Source organism: Tripterygium wilfordii, chromosome 23 (assembly GCF_013401445.1).
Source record: "Tripterygium wilfordii isolate XIE 37 chromosome 23, ASM1340144v1, whole genome shotgun sequence".
In the NCBI taxonomy this organism is placed as follows: Eukaryota; Viridiplantae; Streptophyta; class Magnoliopsida; order Celastrales; family Celastraceae; genus Tripterygium; species Tripterygium wilfordii.
The window spans coordinates 3,566,819-3,589,381 of NC_052254.1; the positions used below are offsets into that span (position 1 = coordinate 3,566,819).

General features: G+C 35.2%; 2 protein-coding genes across 2 annotated transcripts; one reads left to right on the forward strand and one right to left on the reverse strand.

Moving 5' to 3' along the window:
- Positions 1 to 16,107: 16,107 nt before the first annotated feature.
- On the reverse strand, positions 16,108 to 21,472 carry LOC119992679. The gene is made up of 3 exons (XM_038839475.1): positions 21,385 to 21,472; positions 17,652 to 21,319; positions 16,108 to 16,167 (listed from the first exon to the last, which is right to left on the reverse strand). The coding sequence occupies exons 1-3, from the start codon at positions 21,470 to 21,472 to the stop codon at positions 16,108 to 16,110; spliced, it is 3,816 nt and encodes a 1,271-aa protein (XP_038695403.1).
- On the forward strand, positions 17,335 to 22,292 carry LOC119993821. Its single transcript, XM_038841097.1, has 2 exons — positions 17,335 to 17,458; positions 21,431 to 22,292. Exon 2 carries the CDS (start codon positions 21,475 to 21,477, stop codon positions 22,045 to 22,047), a length of 573 nt encoding a protein of 190 aa, XP_038697025.1. The 5' UTR covers positions 17,335 to 17,458; positions 21,431 to 21,474; the 3' UTR covers positions 22,048 to 22,292.
- Positions 22,293 to 22,563: the final 271 nt, after the last annotated feature.

The following is a 22,563-nucleotide window of genomic DNA, read 5'->3' on the forward strand; positions in this document are numbered from 1 at the left end:
GCCCGACATTATTTATTTTTATATATATATAATATGTATATATATAATACACACACATACACAGACAGTGCATGCACTGTCTGTGTATATGTATATATGTATGTGTATTATATATATATATATATATATATACAGACAGTGCATATGTATATATTTATATGTGTGTGTATATGTATATGTATATGTGTGAATATATATACACAGATAGTGCATATGTATATATATATGTGTGTGTGTGTATGTATATGTGTATATATATATATATGTATATATATACACAGACAGTGCATATGTGTGTGTGTGTATATGTGTGTGTGTACACACACAGACAGTGCATATGTGAGTGTGTGTGTATATATATATGTGTGTGTCTGTGTGTATATATATATATATATGTATATATATATACATATATATAATATATAATATATATGTGTATATATAACTTATGGGGTCTTAAAATTTTTTATTTAAAGGGGTAATAGGTTGGAGTAAAACTTCTCATTACTTTTTATTACTCAGGTCCCCACTAGTAAACTTTGTGTGTAAAAAATAAGCTCAATTACTAAAATTTATTACAGGAGTAAAAGTTATACTAACATAACAAACACAAGTAAACTTAAAATTTAATTACCCTTATAACTATTACATCCCATTACCCTCGTACAAAACGCACCACAAAAGATAGAACCTTATTTGCACCCCATTATTTACTCAGTACATCTCATTCTAAATCAATCTCAATTAAAATTATAATAATTATTAGAGCATCCACAATGGATGCTTGAAAAACAAAATTTCAAGTACTTAAAACAATATTTGAAGCACTAGATGCTTACGATGGGTTGAAATCAACACTTAATATTATCACAAAATTTAGTGGGCTCTTGACATATCCAAGAACCAACTAAGATGAAAAAGTGAACCCAAACAACCACTCTTTGATTGACACCTTGCACTCTCTCCCACTTTTTCTCTCCACATTTGAAATCTTGCAAATGAGAGGCAAATGGTATTTAGTATTTTAAGTGCATCATTGTGGGTGTGCTCTTGACAATTTGGTGATGCACATAAATTAAGATAATATGGAGTTCATGAAACTAGATCACCATTGGACACTACAAGAAATTCGCGGAAAACCAACCTTTTTTTCCAACCAATTATTTTGATTGGAATTTGCAACCGTTTCTCATTATATTAACATTTATTAACCGATAAAATTTTCGATGGAAAATCGATAGGAAAAAACTAATTTTCCAACCCATATTTCGGTTGACAAATATAAGATCTTTTTTAATTTTTGAAAAATACTTCCAACCGAACATTCGGTCATAATATTTTATTTTGTTTTTTTTTATAACAATCAGATTATGTTCCAACCGATAATTACGGTTGGAAAATCAATTTTTCACCTTTTTTAATTAATTATTGAAATTTAATTTGCCAACCGATTTTATCGGTTGGAAAATTAATTTTTATTTTTTATATAAAAATTGACTCTATTTGTTTTTATAGGAGATGCTCTTAGTTTACCCCATTTTGTTCTTTTCTTAAATTTTGTAAACTACACCCCATAATCTCAGCCGTTGGATCTCACCAACGACTGAGATTAAAGGAAATTAAAAAACGAAAAACAAATTAGATTCATCTTCAACCCTAACTTTAAGAGAGAGAATGGGGTTAAAACCTGGAATCAATTTTGTCCTACACTCTTGAACCCTACAAAAGTAGAGAAATTATCGAAATCCATACCTCAACATGGACTGCATCTATAGTAATTTTAGATGAAAAGGTAATGTCTTGTACAGCTTCTATGGATCATATACGGGTTGGGGAGAGAAGTTTGAGATGTCGTTAGCTAGTAGAGAAGTCATGGTTATGGCTGCAAATAGAGGTTGAGAAACGAAAAGAGGAGATCCGACCAAGACAAAAACAATCAGACAAGACGAATTAAGATTAGCCTCAAGCCCCAAAGGAAGGGAACTCACAAAAGGTCTTGCTGTTCGAGAATCAGGTCTTAGTCGGCTAAGAAGGGTTGAGAAGGAGATGATGACAGAAAAGGAGAAAGAGAGATGTGGAGGGAAACGGTAGGGGTCAGGAGGGGGTGTGTATAGATGAAGGTCTTTTTTGTATTTTTTGGGATATACTTAGTGAAAGTTGTTATGCAAATAAGGTTCATCCTAAAAGAGACTGTTTTTTTCTTTTTCTTTTTTACCTAAATTAAGGTTTGCATTTTTCTCTAGGATTTCCAATTTTGTGTGACAGATCAAATCAATCTGTTTAATTACAACACAATTTCTTCTGGCATTTACAATATTAATTAACTCCACGATTTGTTTTCCTTTTTAAGATAATTATATGAATGTGATGATCATGGATATTTGATTAGAGTTACGATGAGGTCTAAAACTGGATCGGTATTGGTGACATATAAGACGGTAGGATTAAAGTCGAGAAGTGTCATCGGTGGCAACCATTAATTCTCTTGTTTGGTTAATTTTGGGAAGATTGAATCCAGAGGAGGACCCCACATTGTGGGGAATGGGGGCAAATGCCCCCATTGAGTTTTTGACAAATCAATTAATGTATATGCAAGAAGACATGTATGCCCCATTGAATTTCAGCTTTTCCCCCACTCGATTTTCTTTTAAAATTACGACTAGGATTAAAACTCTCACCTACCTCTCTCATGTGATTAGTCATTTTCTATTTTATATATATTTTTTATATTTATTGTTTACTCATTCATTTTTTATATTCACATACCAGTGTGAGTATGTAAAATAAAAAATGTATTTTATTGTTTGAAATTACTATTGGTGATTATCTTTGCACCATATATATAAATTCAAAAAAAAATCCACCCGGACCCCCACTACTTAGTTGTGTCTCCAGTGAATTTAAATCCTGAGTCTGTTACCGATTGAATCTCAAACTTATTTCACCCTCTATTCCCCCTTTTGGAGATGGCCGTTCTCACCAAATAGTCATTTCGCCATTTGGTGAGAATGGCTATTCTCTAATCTCCGTGAGGGATGATGAGTTTTAATACGAGAAATACCATTATACCCTTATTTTAATATTATTTTTATCTTTTAGAAAGAAAAAAATGATTTTACGGAAATTGTACCATTAAAATTTCCACACTCAAACTCTTTATTTCATGCCAAATATGGTTATACTCACCAACACTCTCACCCACACTCACTTCATACTCATCTCACACCCACACTCATTCAATTATGAACCAAATGTTCCGTGAAGATATTATCAAGATATCTCTCCGACACTCAAATCAGTATGCTATTAAAGGGAAGTGTTCGGTGCTTGGAATTCTCTTCCTTTCTAATAGCCAGATGTCCCTTTTATATGAGTTGTGAAAGTTTTAATTTTGGTAGTAGTGGATCTCTTCTCTGACTTCTTGAAGTGTGCCTTATCGAGTGGAAGCTTTTTCTGCTATTGACCGCAAGATCCACCAATCTCATGCCTTATCGAGCATATAATTTTTTAATAATAAAAATAAAAAATGATTCGGTGCTTAATTATTTGTAAATTGTCAATCAACCAGAGATGGTTCGGTTGACAATCGATTATGTTAGGCATATGTGTGTCCAAAGTTAGTTCATATGAGAAACATATTTTTCATTGGTATTTCAAACATCGTAAATTGTCACAATATTGATTTTAATTACTCCCTCCGTCCCATTTTAATTATCATCTATTCCTTTTTGGGATGTCCCAAAATGAATTGTCCATTACAATTAATTAAAACTAATTTCATCCATTTTTCCCATCTTACCCTTATTTATCCTTAAATTGAAAAGTTAGAAGAGCTCAACAACCAACTCAATAAATGAGGATATAAGTGTCAAATTGAAGGGGAGTAATGACATTTCTTAAACTGTGTGTAAAATTGAAGGAGACAATTAAAATGTGATGGAGGGAGTACTTTTTACCTTACCTACCTACAAGAAGAATATAAAAAAGTTACTCTCAATTACTAAAAGTGAATATTGGTTAATAAAAAAGGAATCAATAATTAATGGGGATGGTTAAAAAGACTCAAAAGAGATTCATAAATTGGAAAAAAAAAATGCTAATTGTTCAAAATAAAAATCACATACGTATACACATAAGTGTGTGTATTTATCCAATTCATATATATATATATATATATATATATATATATATATATATATATATATATATATATATATATATATATATATATATATATATATATCTCAATTGGGAAACATCGAAACCCAATGACATTGTCCTCCCTTCCCGATCTATACACAAAATTGTTTAAATGAAAGTCAACGCGAAGCCCAATCATGTAGCATAGTTGACGTCTCGTACATCTAAGAGCCAACGGCCAATTTGACCATTCAAAAAATATATATGTATATTAGGAATTTTTTAACATGAGTGTAAAATGCTGCTCGTACACCCGAATAAAAGAATTGACAATATATATATATATAGAGGAATTCTCCCATGTACACTTAAAATAAGCACAATTTTTTAAAGATGTGGATGAGTGAAATAATAAGTGGAGCCCATTGCTTTGGTTCCACATATTTCAGATCAATGATGAATATATATATATATATATAATATTTTAAAGGAAAGATCCCCTCCATATTTGGTTATAAAGAAGTTTGCCCTAAATGAGCCCATCATGATCATATATACTAGATAATTTGGCATTTAATTCCTTTTGGTCAAACCCTACAAAATGCCCATTTTGGGTAATTCGCAATATTCTGTATTATTTCTTGTTATTCAGTTGCCATTAATATAATTTCTCATGACTATTAACTAATCAAAAAGAAAAGATAAAGATGAATAGCCAGCCCTTTAAAACTTTATTTATATTTTTGAGGAGGAAGATGATGGATAGCCAACATGCTCAATGATGTATATGGCTCTCCTCTTCTATGGTTGAAAAAAATTAAAGTAGCTTAAATTAAATGTTTGAAAATCCTATTGATGGAAGCAATTTATGCAAATACCTAGTAGCTAATTAAGTGCTACATCTTAGACTTTATTGTTTAATCATAAAAATTTAGCTAGCAAGGCACTAGACCACGTCTTAGAACCAATCTTTTTGTGGGCTGTGAAAGACATTGAGAAGGAAAGAATTATAATTTATCACCATATATTATATGAAAAATTAGACACACGAGAGACACGGCCCTTTTGGTAATAGTTTTTATAATCAGGGGGACTTGAGCGAACTCTTAAAAAAAAAAGATATTTTAAGATAAATTAAAATTCGTATGTGTTTAAGTTTATTATAATTTTGTTATTTACACTCTGGGAAATCAGGGAATCTGGCAACGGACGGCCCATGTCGCCCCACCACTGAGACGTCATTGATAGCGGTGAAAAAAAACTTCAAAATTTGTCATATATGAAAATAAAAAATACACACTCGAAGCATTTGTTTTTCGGGAAAACAAAAGCTTCGAATAAATTAATTTTTTTCACAGCTCAGGAGACACAACAACCTTTGTTACCAAATTAATGGACAATCTTAATTCAATTTAAATTATGAATTGATTTATGATTATTGTCCGAGATGGCATAGAAGAGTTATTTAACGAATATGAAAAAGCATGCATGCATGCGTATCAAAGTATAAAGTATAGACCTTCAGAAAAGTTGCCTTAATTCCCGTGAGAAACAAGGGGCGTGGATTACTAGTTACTACTCCTTAAAGCAAAACAGGTAGGTGGTTGGTTGTTGGTAACATTGCATTTATACCATTCAATGTGTAAAAAGAAAAAATAAAGGAAGAACAAATCATGCAAAGTGAAAATTTTAAGTTACTTAAGTAGATGGTCATGATGATGACAAATATATATATATATCTTCTCCGATGTAACACTAGTTGCTCATAAGATATTCAAGCCTTCAATGAGCAAAAAAAGAAAAATAAAGGAAGAACAATTCATGTAAAGTGAAAAGTTTAAGTTACTTAAGTAGATGGTCATGATGATGACAAATATATATATATATATATATATATATTCTGCAATGTAACACTAGTTGCTCATAAGATATTCAAGCCTTCAATGGGCAATTAACACTGGTTGCTCGTAAGATCCCATTTTTGGCCAAGTGTTGACTCCATGATTTTCGTTTCTGAATGGAAGTAAAGTAAGGGTGGAAAAAAAGAATTAGTTATGGGTTTGTTTCGAGTTGGACAACATTACTTTTTACGAAATATTTACATGTTCGGACTCTAACTCGGATTGAATTTCGAACGTACTTAATTGATCAAACCTAAATCGGTTTAAATCTGAACATGTAACCAAACAGTAACTTAATCCGAGTTAGGGTCCGAACAAATAAACCGAACAAGATTTATGTGTTTGGACCCGAACCCAGTGTTAAGTCAGACAAAATCTTGTGTTTGAACCCGAATTTCAGACATATCACCTTTATCCAAACTTATTTGAATCTGAGTCTGATAAATTCAATTATCTTGATCGAATAAAATTTTATCACCCCTAAACTCAAGGGTTCAACTAGCAAGGGTTGGTTGCCGTTTTTCAAGCACCGATTAGTTACCTACTCTCTTTTTTTTTTTTTTTTTTATACACAACTGATTTTCATACTTCGAGACAAGTAGCTTATAACTACTACAAGAAGAAAAGGTTTAAAAAAATATGAATGTTAAGGTACCATGCAGCTAGTTTGTAATCTCGATTGCTCAACGTACACAAATATGTTGAAATGAATGTTACAAATTGTAATTCAGAAATAGGACGAATAATCGGATATTTCTCCAACAAGGACCTATATACAATTAAATGCATCATTGTTGACAACAAAACTAGCTAGGTGCCTGATAAACCCTATTGGTATTAGGGGGAAGAAAACAAATTATTCTCATCGGGTCTTAAAATGAGGTTCTAAAATGATGTCCTAACTTTTAGAATTTACTTTTAAGGTTCAAAATATTTTTCAAAAATCTGAAAAAAAATATATTTGTGTTTTGATAGGTTTTACGAACCCAACGATATTTTTTTATTCGAAACAAAAATCAAATGCAACTTAAAAAGTGTATGAAATGTCTTTTATTTTATATCCAATGATTCAGAATTCTCATGCACTTTTCATGTTGAATTTGTTTTTTGTTTCGAACAAAAAATATGTCGTTGGGTTCGTATGACCGATCAAAATATAAAAATATTTTTTCCAAATTTTTTTAAAAAAAATTTGATCCCTAAAAATTAGGACCTCATTTTAAGACCTCACTTTAAAACCTCATGAGATAATTCCTATATATATATATATATATATGAGATTACAGTGTCATGGGTTATGTTTCAAACTAGCTACCTAAAGCGAAGGCAATAAAGTATTTTACTAATCAATATAGTTTGGTCCCGATTACAGTGTTTATGGGTTATGTTTCAAACTAGCTACCTAAAGCGAAGGAAATAAAGTATTTTACCAATCAAACTAGTTTTGGTCCCAAGCTGATTTGGTGGACCACGGAATCTTGGAAAACGTTGTGTGTTTGGGGGCCGTGATAATCGTGAAGAGTCTAAAGTATCCCATTTAAATATTCTACCTAATTAAGTTAGTAGTCAATGACTATTGACAAAGCGTGTTAGAAAATTCAACCTAAACACGTCAAAGTGATATTAATAGATTAAAAAAGGTTCGTGCACATTTGTTTGGCCATCTCTCTCATTGAATGCACGACTCTTGAGCATCAATTAAAGACATACATTGCATATATATGTACGAATAAATGATAGCTTTAATCAGTTGAAGGCAATTGGTGATCTTTTTAGATTGTTAGTGTCAATAAAGAAGTATCGGTTTTGCCATTGGTTTATCGATTTTTGAAGTTAGTATTGGTTTTACCTATTGTAACGGCAAGTGTTGAAAAATACTGTTCGAGAATGAACATTGTCAATACAGATTTGTGCAATCCGATGAGTGGTTAAATTTTTAATGATTTTCTTATATGTTTCATAAAAAAATAATTGCATAGAAATATTACAAATGATATTGTAATAGAGCTTTTTAAAACTCGTATTGAATAATTATAATAAACAAAGATGTATTATTTTATTTTATGTTTATAAAAAAAAAAAAATATTAGTCAATTGCTTGAAATTATTATTAATAATTATATTCATGTCATATAAATAACTCAAAAAAAATTTCGGGACACTACTCCTAAATCCCACTGCTTAATTATGCTTTCAGTAGATTCCAATCCTCACACTCAAGAATAATTAACATTACTTTTATATATATATATATATAGGTGGTAGACCAGCATGTGATCACTTATTGCACCTTTGAAATGAAAGAATCTAATCTACAATATTCAGGTCCGTGTCTTTTCTTTGAAATTGAAGCTCTCTTGGTTCGAAAGTCGAGTCTTTTCTGAGTCAATCCCTGTGTGAAAAATTAAGAATCCACTTGGAGAGTTTCGAGAGGCAGGGACCTGTTGTAAAATTATTACGATAGGTCCCGTTGTAATAGCATTTAAGGATTGAAATTTTGAATGTTTTCATGCGATGAATTTGATTTTTGTTTCAAATAAAAAATATATAATTGAATTTATTAAACCGAATATTACATATGTATGAATTGTTTTAAAAAAATAAGAAAAAAACATTTGCCCTTTAAATGTACTAAAACTACAGTAGATTCCCGACACCCGAGAGTTTCACGATTATCTGAATATAGTGCCATTCTCGATCGATCTACAGCTTTTTTCTATGTTCTAATTAATCAATTAAGGTGCATGCATGTTTCAATTAAATTCACGATGACATGACCCACCATTTTCTAGTTTGATCAAAAGTAAAAAAAAAACAGCAAGAGTAGTGTCATACATAATTATTTCAAAAAAGGAAATGTGAACAATTGTCTCATCATCACAAATTAATCTTTTAGGACTTGACAAATACATTTTCTAGTTCTTTTCAAGCATGTGAAATGCACTTCAACTTTTTGTTTTCCTTTCAATAATGATATGAATTCCACCATCTACTATCTCAACTACCCCAATTATTGAATTGTATGCACATGATTTTATGTACATCACGTGGTATATGTGGAGCTCACGAATTCATTTGAATCTTGTGCGTCTAACTTAACTGCTTGAATAACTGGGATGCCAAAAGATGAGATTTTTATCATTTTTATTTATTATGAGGGCTTTATAAACACCATGATTTTGGCCGTCAATTTGGTGTGGAAACCAGTGTGACAATCCTCACGCTTCGTGCAACCATATTGGTGTGTGTGCGTGTGTATATATATATATATTATATAATATAATTCTAACATAAGGGTTTAAAGAAAGAGTGTAAAATAAGGAAAATGATTTGTTGGAATTATTTCAGCAATTCTACATGATTTGCATCATTGAATACATTGGGCGTGGTGTTGTCAAATGCAATGCATGATTGCATTGGATGGTGGAGATATGGTGGAATTGACCGGACTAATTCCAACCCCCTATCTCGTAAAATAAGGATCTATGTTTACACCATTAATTTGAAACATATGGGACCCAAAGTAATGAGTCCAACATGTCATCACACTCATCCACACCATTAAAAAGTGACTCTTAGTTTATACCATTATTTTAAATCTTTATGTGAGAATTTCTTGTGTGTGTGTGTGTGTGATCACGTAAGTAAAGAAGTAAATAAGAGAGGGATAGGCAAGTTGCGGGGGAAGATGACGATGGTGCAACTTGGCTTACATGCAGACGTCCTTCTTTAATTAGCAAGATAGCTAGTTTGGCTTTAGTTTGCAGAGAATGACCAAGCGAAAATGACTCAAGCAATTACTATTCAAACGCATTCAAGTATCAAACATGCATGCACCATGGACCATAAACCCAACATTTACTACCTTAATTTGTTTATATATATATAGACACACACACAATGGTCCTGAATTTGAAATTTGTGACCATGTCAAACTCTCTGCTAACACTATCAAGTACTCAACTTGGATCATGATCAAGTAAGATATATGACACTCAACTTGTGGATTATATATATATATATATGATCAAGTAAGATATATGACTTGGTGGTTTAGGTTTAGGGGAAAATAAATATCTTAACTCTGGTCTTAAATGGATAAGAGAGTTGATGATGAATGAGATAGACATGAGAAACTACAAATTTATAATAAGGGTGTTCACTATTTATAAATTAAAAGATCTAATAAAGATATTATAAGCTCAGAGTTGACCCTTACCCCACCCAAATCAATCAAAGCTAGGACTTTCGACACCATATCGACCCCTGCACCACAATTTTTAAGGATTTTTTTATACCTAACCCAATCTAGTTCAAATCAAACGAAAAATCCTCACTCATTTCCCTTAGGTATCAACACTCATGTATACGATACATGAGTACCCATCTTACTATACGAATCATTATTTTTTGCGATAGGGCACCATTTTATGATGTCGCTTTGAACACCAAAGTATCTAGAGGCGATCCTCTATAAAGCCATGAGTCATATAAGACCTGAAAGTCATGTGATTGATTTGATTTCGACTTGAACTTGAGAAAGCAAACAGTATTTTCTATTGATAGCAAAGACAATAGAGTCTTATCAGCTTGAATACAAATACACATGTTGCACCATCCGGCTTGGAACTTGAGGGACCGCCTCCGTGATATCCTGGCATTCATTAATTGAATTAGATTGGGTTCCAAAAAGAGCTCAACAAATCAATTGACTTGATCGAAAACGATGGGCTCCCCCAGTTTGGGGAAAGTTGCAGTGAACAACACAAAATCTCTCTCTCTCTCTCTCTCTCTCTCATATTATTCTTATTATATGCATGCATGTGATTGGTGGTACAAACTTCAAAATTCAGAGGACCACCAGCGATGTCCCTGTATATATATATAAGAATGGCCCCATGCAACTCTATCAATTAACCAATGTCTGGTGCCCATCAAATTCTTCTCCAAACAATCGGCAATCAATCCTCTTTTGTTGATGATCTGCATGCTGTTTATATTCTGATCAAATATTGCTTCAAGTTGTGTAGGGTTTGCTTTCCCTGGCTATTAGAAGAGAAGGATCAAATCAAGGCCAAAGCCATATATTCTTCTGAGATGTAAACTGTATTAAAGCCCAATATGCTTGAAATGGTTAGTTTTTTCGGCCCATCTCCATGCAAATAATCTCATATTCAAGCAAACATGCATGTCGCTATCACTTAGCACCACGATATTTTTCTTTTCCCTGGTCAAGACAAAGCCCAACTTGTGCTTGGCTTCCTGCGAGGACTGTACGTGTGTCTATTCATGGTTGTCACATACATATATGTTAAACACACGTGTATTTGGTGCTGCTTTTTTTCTACTAGTAAGGACAAGAAGCAGCTTAATTATCACAATTCACAGAGACATTTGGGCTTGTTTGGGAATGCTGTGAGGTGCTGTGAGGTGCTGTGAGTTATAAAACTGTGGTGCTGTGAGGTGAGTTGAAACGCAAAAAGCTGTTTGACGCATAATTTTTAAAACTGTGGTGTGGTGCGGTGTGATGCTGTAAGGTGCGTTTGACGTATCTAAATTACGGTTATATTAGATAACTAATAATATCAATATAAAATCACTTAAGGTTTACCTTATACATTAATCTAAAATAAAATAATTGACCTAATTTGATTACGTAGGACAAGTCAACATATATTATAAGTGTTTGGGAGTGTGGTGAGGTGCTGTGAGGTAAAAAGTTGTGGTACTGTGAGGTGAGTTGGAACGCAAAAGCTGTTTGACGTGTCACAAAAAACTGTGGTGCTGTGAGGTGTGTTGCAACTGTGTTCCAAACTCATACATTGGGTCGGCGTTCTTGGTTTGTCAGCGTCGGTTCCAAACTGCCGACTTCTTCAAAGATCGTACGTAATACCAAAACCAGCTCATGCAGCACTCCAAACAAGGACAAAAGAGACAAACAGGTGAAAATGCAATGTAAAAATATTAGGGATCCCAGTAAATGAGATCTCAAACATCACAGTAATCAATCTTGACCATTGATTGATGTAAGTATAGGGGCCCATAAAACCTGATGCACATAAATCAAGTGACATAATTGATTACTGGGATGACTAGGATATGAATGCAATATACGTATTGTACGTGTGTGTCTATTCACGGTTGTCACATACATATATGTTAAACACACGTGTATTTGGTGCTGCTTTTTTTTCCACTAGTAAGGGCATCTCCAACACTGGGATGCAAAATGGGGATGCATAAGTGTACTTTGCATATTTGAATAGTTATATGCATATTCATATGCATACTTTAATGAAATTTCATTCCAACAATGAGTATGTAAAATGGGTTTCCATTTAATTTATCACATTTTTTTATTTTTTTAATAATTCTATAAATGTGTAGCCTCTCACTCATCACTTTGTGTCAAATCTTTCAAAAACATCAACATGGATCACCCAAATGCTAGTTCTGAGATTTTGAGAGAATTCATTGCATCATCTACCTGTATAAGAAATAGAAAAATAAACATGGTCAAATATTATTCAGTCAAGATAGAAATGATTAAAGTTCAATAATGATTGTCAAATATCATTTATTCAATAAAGGAATGATTAAAGTTCAACATTATCTACAAATGTCTAAAGCATGTGCACTGCAATATGAACAAAATATTTAGAATCTAAGACTTAATACATGAACTCAAATTCCAGCATCAACAATACAAAGTTAGTCACATAGTTAAGTAGGAAAAAATTACCATTCCTTGTTCGGTTTGTCCGCTAGGATGTCTTCCTTCAATTTGACTTAAATAACCAGAAAATTTTTGACACTTCTTGTTAATATCATTCCACCTTTGCTTTAGAGATGCTTGGGTACGGGGACCTCCATGGGTGTTGAAGAATTCACTAATTCTTTGCCAATATCTATTAGCATTTTGAGCATTCCCATGAGTTGAATCTTTACTAGTATTTAGCCAAGCGGAGACAAGGAGTTTGTCATCGTCAATTGAGAAATTCTGACTTCTTCGACTAGTGCCTGTTAAAGGCACAATCTCGGATGGAATTTGTGACTCCAATTGATCAATATTATGATCATCGTTTAATTCATCGCTCATGAGCAACGATGCATATGAATTGTACATGGAATCCATATCTACAACTAGTCAAGAAAACATTAGTAATTAAATAAAGTAGGACCAGAACATAGCACTTGCACTTGCACTTGATGAGAATAAACACAAAAGGGAACATAAACTTGAAAAAGCGATATCATTTAAAGCGATATCATTTAAAGCTTCATCTTCTACAAAGAGCTCGCCCCAAATGACCTTGCAGATTAGAGGAGCCCCAAATTCCTATGAAAGAACACCTTCATATACATGCAAAAAATCACCCAATTCATACCAATTTAGAGATAAATACCCAGTTTCAGATTTCAATTTGGGCCCAAAATAATACCCAAACTCACCCCAAAATCTCAATTATATCTTCATATGCAGACATATAGACAACGGTTGAAGACTGAGTGATGAAGAATGGTACCTATCAACGTTGGAAGAGGTAATTGAGGAGAGGAGGATGATTGCGGCAAAGTTCGGAATAATTGCGACGAAGGTTGAATGGTTGCGATGAAGTTGGGATGATTGCAGCAATGTCGTCTCTGCTTTTATGGTGGATTCGGATGATTTGGCAGAGGTTTCTCATCACTGTTCAAAGTCGTTGAACGACTTTCTCCCTCCCGCGTCCTTTTGCGTCTCCTTTCTCTCTCCTCTCTGAGATCGCAAATTTGGGAATCCAAATTGAGGTCGCATATTTTCGACTTCATATACGAACGCTGTTGGCTTCACAAAAAGTACGAAACGGGTATGTAAATCAACGGTTATGGATATGCATACCTGTTTGCATACCAGCGTTGGAGATGCCCTAAGGACGAGAAGCAGCTTATCACAATTCACAAAGACATTGGGTCGGCGTTCTTGGTCTGTCTGCATCGGTTCAAAACTGCCGACTTCTTCAAAGCTCGTATGTAATACCAAAACCAGCTCATGCAACACTCCAAACAAGGACAACAGAGACAAACAGGTGTAAATGCAATGCAAAAATGTTAGGGATCCCAGTAAATGAGATCTCAGTAATCAATCTTGACCATTGATTGATGTAAGTGTAGGGGTTCACAAAACCTGATGCACATCAATCAAGTGACATAATTGATTATTAGGATGACTGGGATCTGAATGCAATGTATGTAGTGTGCATCAACAGTAATCTCTAGATACCACCTTTGGCATTGATTCTAAAAGAAAAAACCACCTTTGTTGAACAACAAAATTATAAAATTGACATTTGAGGTGAATCTCGGACAAAATACAAGTCCATAGATATTGGAGATCCTAACAAATATGTAAATCAAATTCACCTAATTTCCATCTAAATTTTTTTTGAGAGAGTAATAAAAACTTTGTATTAAACCAGCAAAACACAAGTTAATACATAGATGAGAAGACTCCTCTATGAGCATAAGAATAAAAACGAACTTCTAAATCAGGAACAAAGGAAAGACTCAGACAATAACATATGACACAAATGGTCTAACAAAGAAATAATACTCTTTTTGAGAGGCAGACAATGGCCTTGGAGCAGCCGTTGCACAATGAGGGGATGCCTTAAAACCTCCCCAAAGAATGGAGCATATGCTGCAGCCTTGAGACATATCTTTCACAACCTTGATCATAGTTATCATAAGACGGACGTCACCGCCACCAAAAACAACTAGATCTGAAGGCAAAACTCTCATATATGAAGACAAAATCATCAGATTTGTGGGGTGATATACCAAAACAATATTGAATAATGTAGGAAGAAACTCATAAAGAAATAAGAGAACAAAGGAAGAAGTAAAAACGGGAGGGGAGGAGAGGAGGAAAAGGGGGATTTCGTTCCTTCTCTCCTCAAACGGCGTGTAGATGGGGTTGCAGATAGACAAGGAGAGGAAGAGAAAGGAGTAAATCTTTACCCTCACAAGTTACATTAATTTAGATGAGATCCTTGAAATCTGTATATATAAATCAAATAAGGTCTTGCTTTTGATCCTTTTCTATCTAGATCATGTTCTCCATATGTGTGTATTATTAGTCCATGGACAAGGAGAATTCCACGATTTTGGGCTTCGCAGAACATTGGTCTTCTGGGTCCAATATGGACTATATGCCTATTCTGTTAACAATTCTTTATGTTTATGTTTCGTTAAAATTCGTCCTGGATTGAAAAATGAGAGTTAAATGGGGTTAAGAGATTAATGGCTTACTTGAATTGATATTTTAGAGAGTAAAGTGAGCTAAAAATGATAAAAATCTCAGCAGTTATGGTATTCTAGTTATCCCAGCTGTTGACGTACAACATCTAAGTGAATTCATAGGCTAGCTCTACATGTCCCACATAATGCACATGAAATCCTATATAGATAACTCAGCAATTGAGATAACTGAGATACTAGCTGATGATATTCCTATCATTGTAACTGAGGAGGATTAAGAAGAGAGGGGTAACTTCACCTTACTTAGATCGTAGGGGAGAGAGAGTTAAGTGGAGTGATGGAGGGGAAGTTAACCCCTCACTTAACTCTCTAACTCAAAATTTTGTAACCCTTCAACTTGGAGGTTTGTGAGATGGGAGAAATATTTGTATATTATTTCCTAAACCATCCATAAAAATTGTTCATACATTTCAACTTTAATAAGAGTATTTTTGTAACTCATATCTCTTAACTCTCCCTTCTATCCGAGTAGGGTTGAATAAAGATAATCCATTAGAGAGGCGGGAAAGGTTAATTAAGGTAGTTAAACCATATCAAACAAGCCAATTAATCCTAACGAAATGGATTTGGCCCATTGTTGAAATGTATGAAAGCCCAATAGGCTTGAAATGGTTTTGGCCCATTGTTTAAATATTAGATCCAGGCTAAATGCCCTAATTAAACCTCATGTAGAAGTCCAAAGTTCAATATCTCCATCAATCCTGGCTACAAGAAGTTTCTAACAGAAGGATCCAAAACCCAAAATTCAAGTAAACATGTCCGTATTAGGCTATTCCTTAGCACCACGATATTTTCCCTGATCAAGACAAACTAAGCCCAACTTGTCTACCTTCATCTCCATGCAATTAAACACAAATGGTCAGAGTCCAATCTCCATGAATCCTACAAGTAGTTTCTAACAGAAGAATCCAAAGCCCTAAGCAAATAATCCCATATTCAAGCAAACATGTGTCCGTATTAGGCTATTACTTATCATGCAGCCACGATATTTTCCCTGTTCAAGACAAAGCCCAACTTGTGCTTGGCTTCCTGCGAGGTGTGTGTGTCTGTCTATTTACGGTTTTGTCACATACATACATACATACATACATACATATATATATATATATATATATATGTTAAACACACGTGTATTTGGTGCTGCTTTTTCCTGGGCTTGGATCGAAAGTGATGCGAATTCTACTAGTAAGGACAAGAAGCAGCTTATCACAAATCACAAAGACATGGAATTTGGGTCTGCGTTCTTGGTTTGTCACCATATATCGGTTCAAAACTGCCGACTCTTCAGTCTTGAAAGCTCATATATAATACCAAAACCAGCTCATGCAACACTCCAAACAAGGCCAAAGAGACAAACTAACAGGTGCAAATGCAATGCACGTAGTTTGCGCCAACAGTAACCTCTAGATACCCACCTTTGGCATTTGAACGAGAAAATTATAAAATTGACATTTGAGGGTCAATCTCGGACAAAATACAAGTCCATAAATATTGGAGATCCTAATAAATATGCCAAGCAAATTCACATAAATATTGTATATTATAATCCATCCATACACAAAGAAGAATTCCACGGTTTTGGGCTTTTTAGAACAGTGGTGTTCTGGAGAATTATAGAAAGGAGATGAATTTTACTCACCCTTATTTGGATATAATGTATAATTAATGAGATTAGAGGATAATAAAAAAGAATGAGTAATTTATTTATTTACCCACATCTCTAATCTAGGTTTCAAAAGAAGGGAGAAACTTTCACACAAACTCTCAATTTGGGGTAATAAATATAAACAAATGAGAAAATTCACCCCTTCATCATACCCTACTAAACTCTCTTCCTCCAATTCAAACACGATGGAATTTTTGCATCCTATTTAACTCTTGTTTAAAAAATGTTATTCAATTTAAAGCATAGCTAAGATTATATTAACAATGTTATTAGTGTTGAGCAACTCAAGTGGATCGGAGTTAAGGGTATCTACAGCGAAAACTGCAGACAGTCCCTACAGCTTTCACTTTCCACTGTAACGGTCTGATCAGGTCTCTAAATGTGGGATCCATTATGTTTTTAATTTTGAAAAATAGATCAGACGGTCATAAATAGTTTCCACTTTCCACTGCACCCTTTTTTTTTTTTTTTTTTTTTGAAAAGGTCAAAAGACCCAATATATATTTCAGAACTCACCACGTGAGTAAAAGAAATGGAGACCATCAAAGGTACTTGGGCCACCATAATGGTGGAATACAACCAAAATAAAAAAGTTGGACAAAACATATAATAATAAGACATAAATCAGCTTATAAGACACCTTATACTGATTCTCCTCCTAGGCCTTGCATATCTCTTTCCCAAGCTAGCTTCTCTGCATAAACAATATTCACAACCGAGCTAGGAACTTCCTCAATCCAGACCTGAGCGTCTTGGACGAGGAGCGCATGTTTGGCCATGGAATGAGCAGCCAAATTTGCTGTACGTCGCACAAAGACAACCTTCCAACTCATGAAATAGCCTAGCAATCTCTTGATTTCCTCTATCACTTTACTCCATACAGCACGGGTTGGAACACTCCCATTAATTGCATTAACAATGACAGCAGAATCACCTTCAAATATCAACTCAGTAAAGCCCAACTCAGCAGACAATTTCACTGCTTGTAAACAAGCCAAAGCTTCAGCCAAGGTCGGTTCTAGTATAGTAGATCTCACCAATGCACAACTGGCCAAAATGTCTCCATATTCATCTCTAAATACAATACCCATACCTGTACGATTAGTTTGAGTATGTATAGCAGCATCCCAATTAGATTTAACGACATTCCTAGGAGGACCTCGCCAGAACTCTAGTATCCGTTGATTATTCTCCGAAATACCACCAGGTTGAGGGACTTCCAAGCTTTGTTTAGCTTTAATAAAATCATCAGCTGTATGAATGCCTCTCAAGGCTATCTGTGTAGGATGCATAAAATTCCCTTCATGTACAAACTTATTTCTCCTTAACCAGATCATCCGCATTGTGATTGCCAAAGTAGATACTTCTTGAGTAGAAAGAACACACCTTATATCATTCCAAAACTGCCCAAAGGACCCATTGAAGTACGAATTCAGCTTTTGTAATTTTCGGAGACTAACACAAAATACATCTCTTGCCGAAGGGCATTCCCAAAGTGCATGGAGTGTTGTTTCATTATTCTGCCTACACAATGGACAAACCGGGTTATCAAGAATATGCCTATGATGTAACAAAGAATTAGTAGGCAATATTTCATGGACTGCACTCCAAAGAAAAACCCTCGTGGAAGGAGGGACATTCAAGGACCATATATGAGTCCAAACCGTAGTACAAGGATTTGCTATTGGCTCCGAACAAGAAGCAGATGGTCTTTCTCTTATTTCAATCGCACGGTAATATCCACTTCTAACTGTGTATGAACCATTGGATGTCCCATTCCAATATACTGAATCACTAACATAAGGAGACCCAATTGGTTGTTTCAATATCATACTTGCTGTTTCCACATCAAACAATTCCTCTAATAGTCTAACATTCCACCACCCAATTGACCAATCTATAAGAGTATCCACCATAGCTGTCCTGGGAATGCCTAACTCTTCTATATTAGCATTATATATAATTGGTTTCGGCAACCAATTATTCCCCCAAATATGTACTGTTGCTCCATTCCCTATCCTCCACCTCAATCCATCTTCTATCAGATATCGTACATTCAAGAAGCTTGTCCACAAGTAAGAAGCATTTCTCTTCTTCTCCACCTTAAGGAAATCAGAGTTCGGAAAATATTTGGCTTTCAATACACGACTGGATAACGAGGTTGGGTTTATAATGATTCTCCAACACTGTTTCGCCAGTAGTGCTTCATTGAACGCCTCAATATTTCTAAAACCCATCCCTCCATTTTTCTTTGATTCACAAAGTTTAGACCAAGAAAGCCAAGCTTTATAAGTACTTTTAGAATTATCACCCCACCACACCTTACGCAGGATTTGATCCACCTCAGTACAAAGACTCTTAGGAAATTGAAATAATTGCATTGCATACGTGGGTATAGCTTGTAACACAGATTTAATAAAAACTTCTTTACCTGCCTTGGATAAGTTTCTATGTGACCAACCCATGACCTTCTTCCTCATTTTATCTAAGATATAAAGAAAGGCCGACTTTCGTGATCTTCCAACGATTGCCGGCAACCCCAAATATCTATCATAATTTTTTGCCTCCACAGCCCCAATCATAGAAATCATCCGTACTTTCTGTAGAGGAGAAGCAAATCGGCTGAAAAAAATACTGGTCTTGCTGTAGTTGATCATTTGACCCGAGACTCTTCCATACTCAGTTAGAATACTGAAAATACACTCCCAATCCTCGTCTTTGACACGGCAAAAAATAAGGCTATCATCGGCAAAAAGCAGGTGAGAAACTCGTAGCCTGCCTCTACCAAATGGGAATCCACGAAAAGTATGAGCAGCATGCGCAGCATTTAAATTACTACTCAAGGCTTCCGTGCATAAGACAAAAAGAAGAGGAGAGAGTGGATCACCCTGCCTAATACCTCTTGTTGGGATAATCAAGTCCGTAGAAGAACCATTGACAAGGACTCTGTATGTCACCGAACTGATACATTGCATAATCCACTTTTGCCATTCATCAGAAAAGCCTAAACGAACCATAATCTCTTGTACAAAATGCCATTCCACCCTGTCATAAGCTTTACTCATATCGAGTTTCACCGCCATATAGCTTGTTCTACTCCGGGCTAATAAACTCATGGAATGCAACGCCTCATAGGCCACAATGATGTTATCTGTAATTAGTCTGTCTATGATAAAAGCAGACTGATTACCTCGTACACATTTATGTAATATAAGTCCCAATCTGTTTGCCAAGATTTTTGAGATAATTTTGTATGATACATTACATAAACTGATGGGGCGAAATTCAGATACCTTGAGTGCTTCTTTTGTTTTGGGAATCAAAGCAATATGAGTAAGGTTGACATCAGACTCCATAACTCCAGAAGCAAAAAATTCAAGCACAGCTTCTACCACACATTCACCCACTGTATCCCAATGGCTATGATAAAATCCAGCAGAAAAACCATCCGGGCCTGGAGCTTTTTGATTACTTATACTACGTACAGCATCCCACACATCCTCTCTAGTAACCATTCTACATAAATCTTCATTCATCTCCGTATCAACCACCTTTGTTACTGGATCCAGAAAAGAGTAATCCTGCACTTCATTACCTGCCGAGAACAAATTGGAAAAATATTCATGAAATGCTTCAGCGATACCCACCTCTGTACTCCTCAAACCCCCATCCTCGTCAACTATCTGATCAATTCGCTTCAAATTCTGTCTTATTTTCATACTAGTATGGAAAAAACTGGTATTTTGATCGCCAGCTTGCAACCAATGTTGCTTACTCTGATTTTTGAGCACCTCTTCTTCTTGCTCCCGCAATTCATTTAACTGCTGTCTTACTACCGATATCTCCTCTTGTTTACCAGCATCTTCATTAGCAACTAGGGAATCCAATCTTCTCTTCAGGACTTTTTCTGTGTTGCTATATTTTTGTCTCTCCTTGACCATCCATTGCTGAATTTTTGGGCCACATTGTTGAAGGTTATTCTGCAGACTTTTCAAAGCCATATGACCACCCTCCCTACTAGGTCTACGTACCCATTGTTGTCTCACCAGTTGCTTGCACATTTCCTTGGCTCCTAAGTTCGGCTCGTAACGGAATCGCTTAGTATGGGCACCTCTTCGTAATACTCGATCATCCCAACATACATATTGACAGCTGTGATAAGATGATATAGTATTAATGTACTCAACTTGGTAGCTACCCCACTTCACTAACCAATCCACAGTAGCCAAAGAACGATCCAATCGTTCCTTAATAAAAGACTCAGGGCACCCTCGCCTATTACTCCATGTATATTTATTTCCCCTGAACCCCAAGTCTACAAGTTACAATCTACTAATGCATTATTAAAATCATCCATTAATGAACCACATCTGACCCTACCCCCCACTTTCTCTCCACCATTTGAAATGGCATTAAAATCTCCTACCCTCTTCTTTTTGTGAGCAAGTTCACCATGAAATTCAGTCATCCATGACCGGAATAGGCGGTAAGAAAGTAATAAATATAGCGCAAAGATACCCCTCCCATAACTGCCACGTGTCGAATCTTATCCGTTGCCACTTCTTTCTCTTCCCTCTATCCCTTCAAATAGTAAACAACCCAACCCCTCCTCCTTCTCATCTCTCCAAAAACCAAAAAGCTGTTTCCACTTCTCTCTCTGTCTCTGAAATGGCGACCAATCTCCTTACCTTCAGACCCGCTGTAATCCAAGCCTCTGCCATCTCCAAAACCGACTTGAGTAGCAGGAAAGCTTCTCCCAACTGGTGGTCCCCGATCTTTGGCTTTTCCTCCGAGCCTGATTACATTAACGGCGGAATCAAAGAGGATCACCAAGACAAGAAGCAGAGAAAGGCCTCGGAGTCGGACCCCGATCCCAATCCCAAATCCTCCAGATCCAGGTTTTCTAGGGGCTGCTTCACGGAGGAGAAGGCCAGACAGCTTCGGATGATGATTATGGACACCGAAACACATCACGACGCCATGTACCACTCCGCGATCGCCTCCAGACTCGCCTCCGATTTCGGTCAGCGCTCCGATCCGTAATTTTCTGCTTCCGCTCAAGGCTAAATCCGAAAATTTTACATGTATAATTAGATATATTTAATTTAGTTTTGCTGGTTGGTTTAGTTGTGATTAAGTTGCAAATTAAGGTTGATGATGTAAAGATTAGATGATTAAGAGGTGTAATTATATAAGATTAAGGATGTCATTTAGCACTAATCACGCTCAAAATATGATGTGACATGCAGCAAATGGATGTGTAACCATCGTATTAATTAAGCTGATCATATGATCAGTCTCACAAGTGGACGGCAATGATGAAGAAGTTAATGCCCTCTTTACAGCTAGGATCTATGATTAGTGATTGCGACCATTCTGGAATTTTCCAAGGTATCATTCGGTACACAATGAGGGATATACCCATCAACATTTCCCAAATATAATCATATTTTCTCTTCACCATAGACAACAAGAACACCTTCATAACTCCTTTGTAAGTTCGGAAGTTCCCAAATTCAAAATTCACGCTCAGCAATTTCGACGTTGTTTTTCTACATA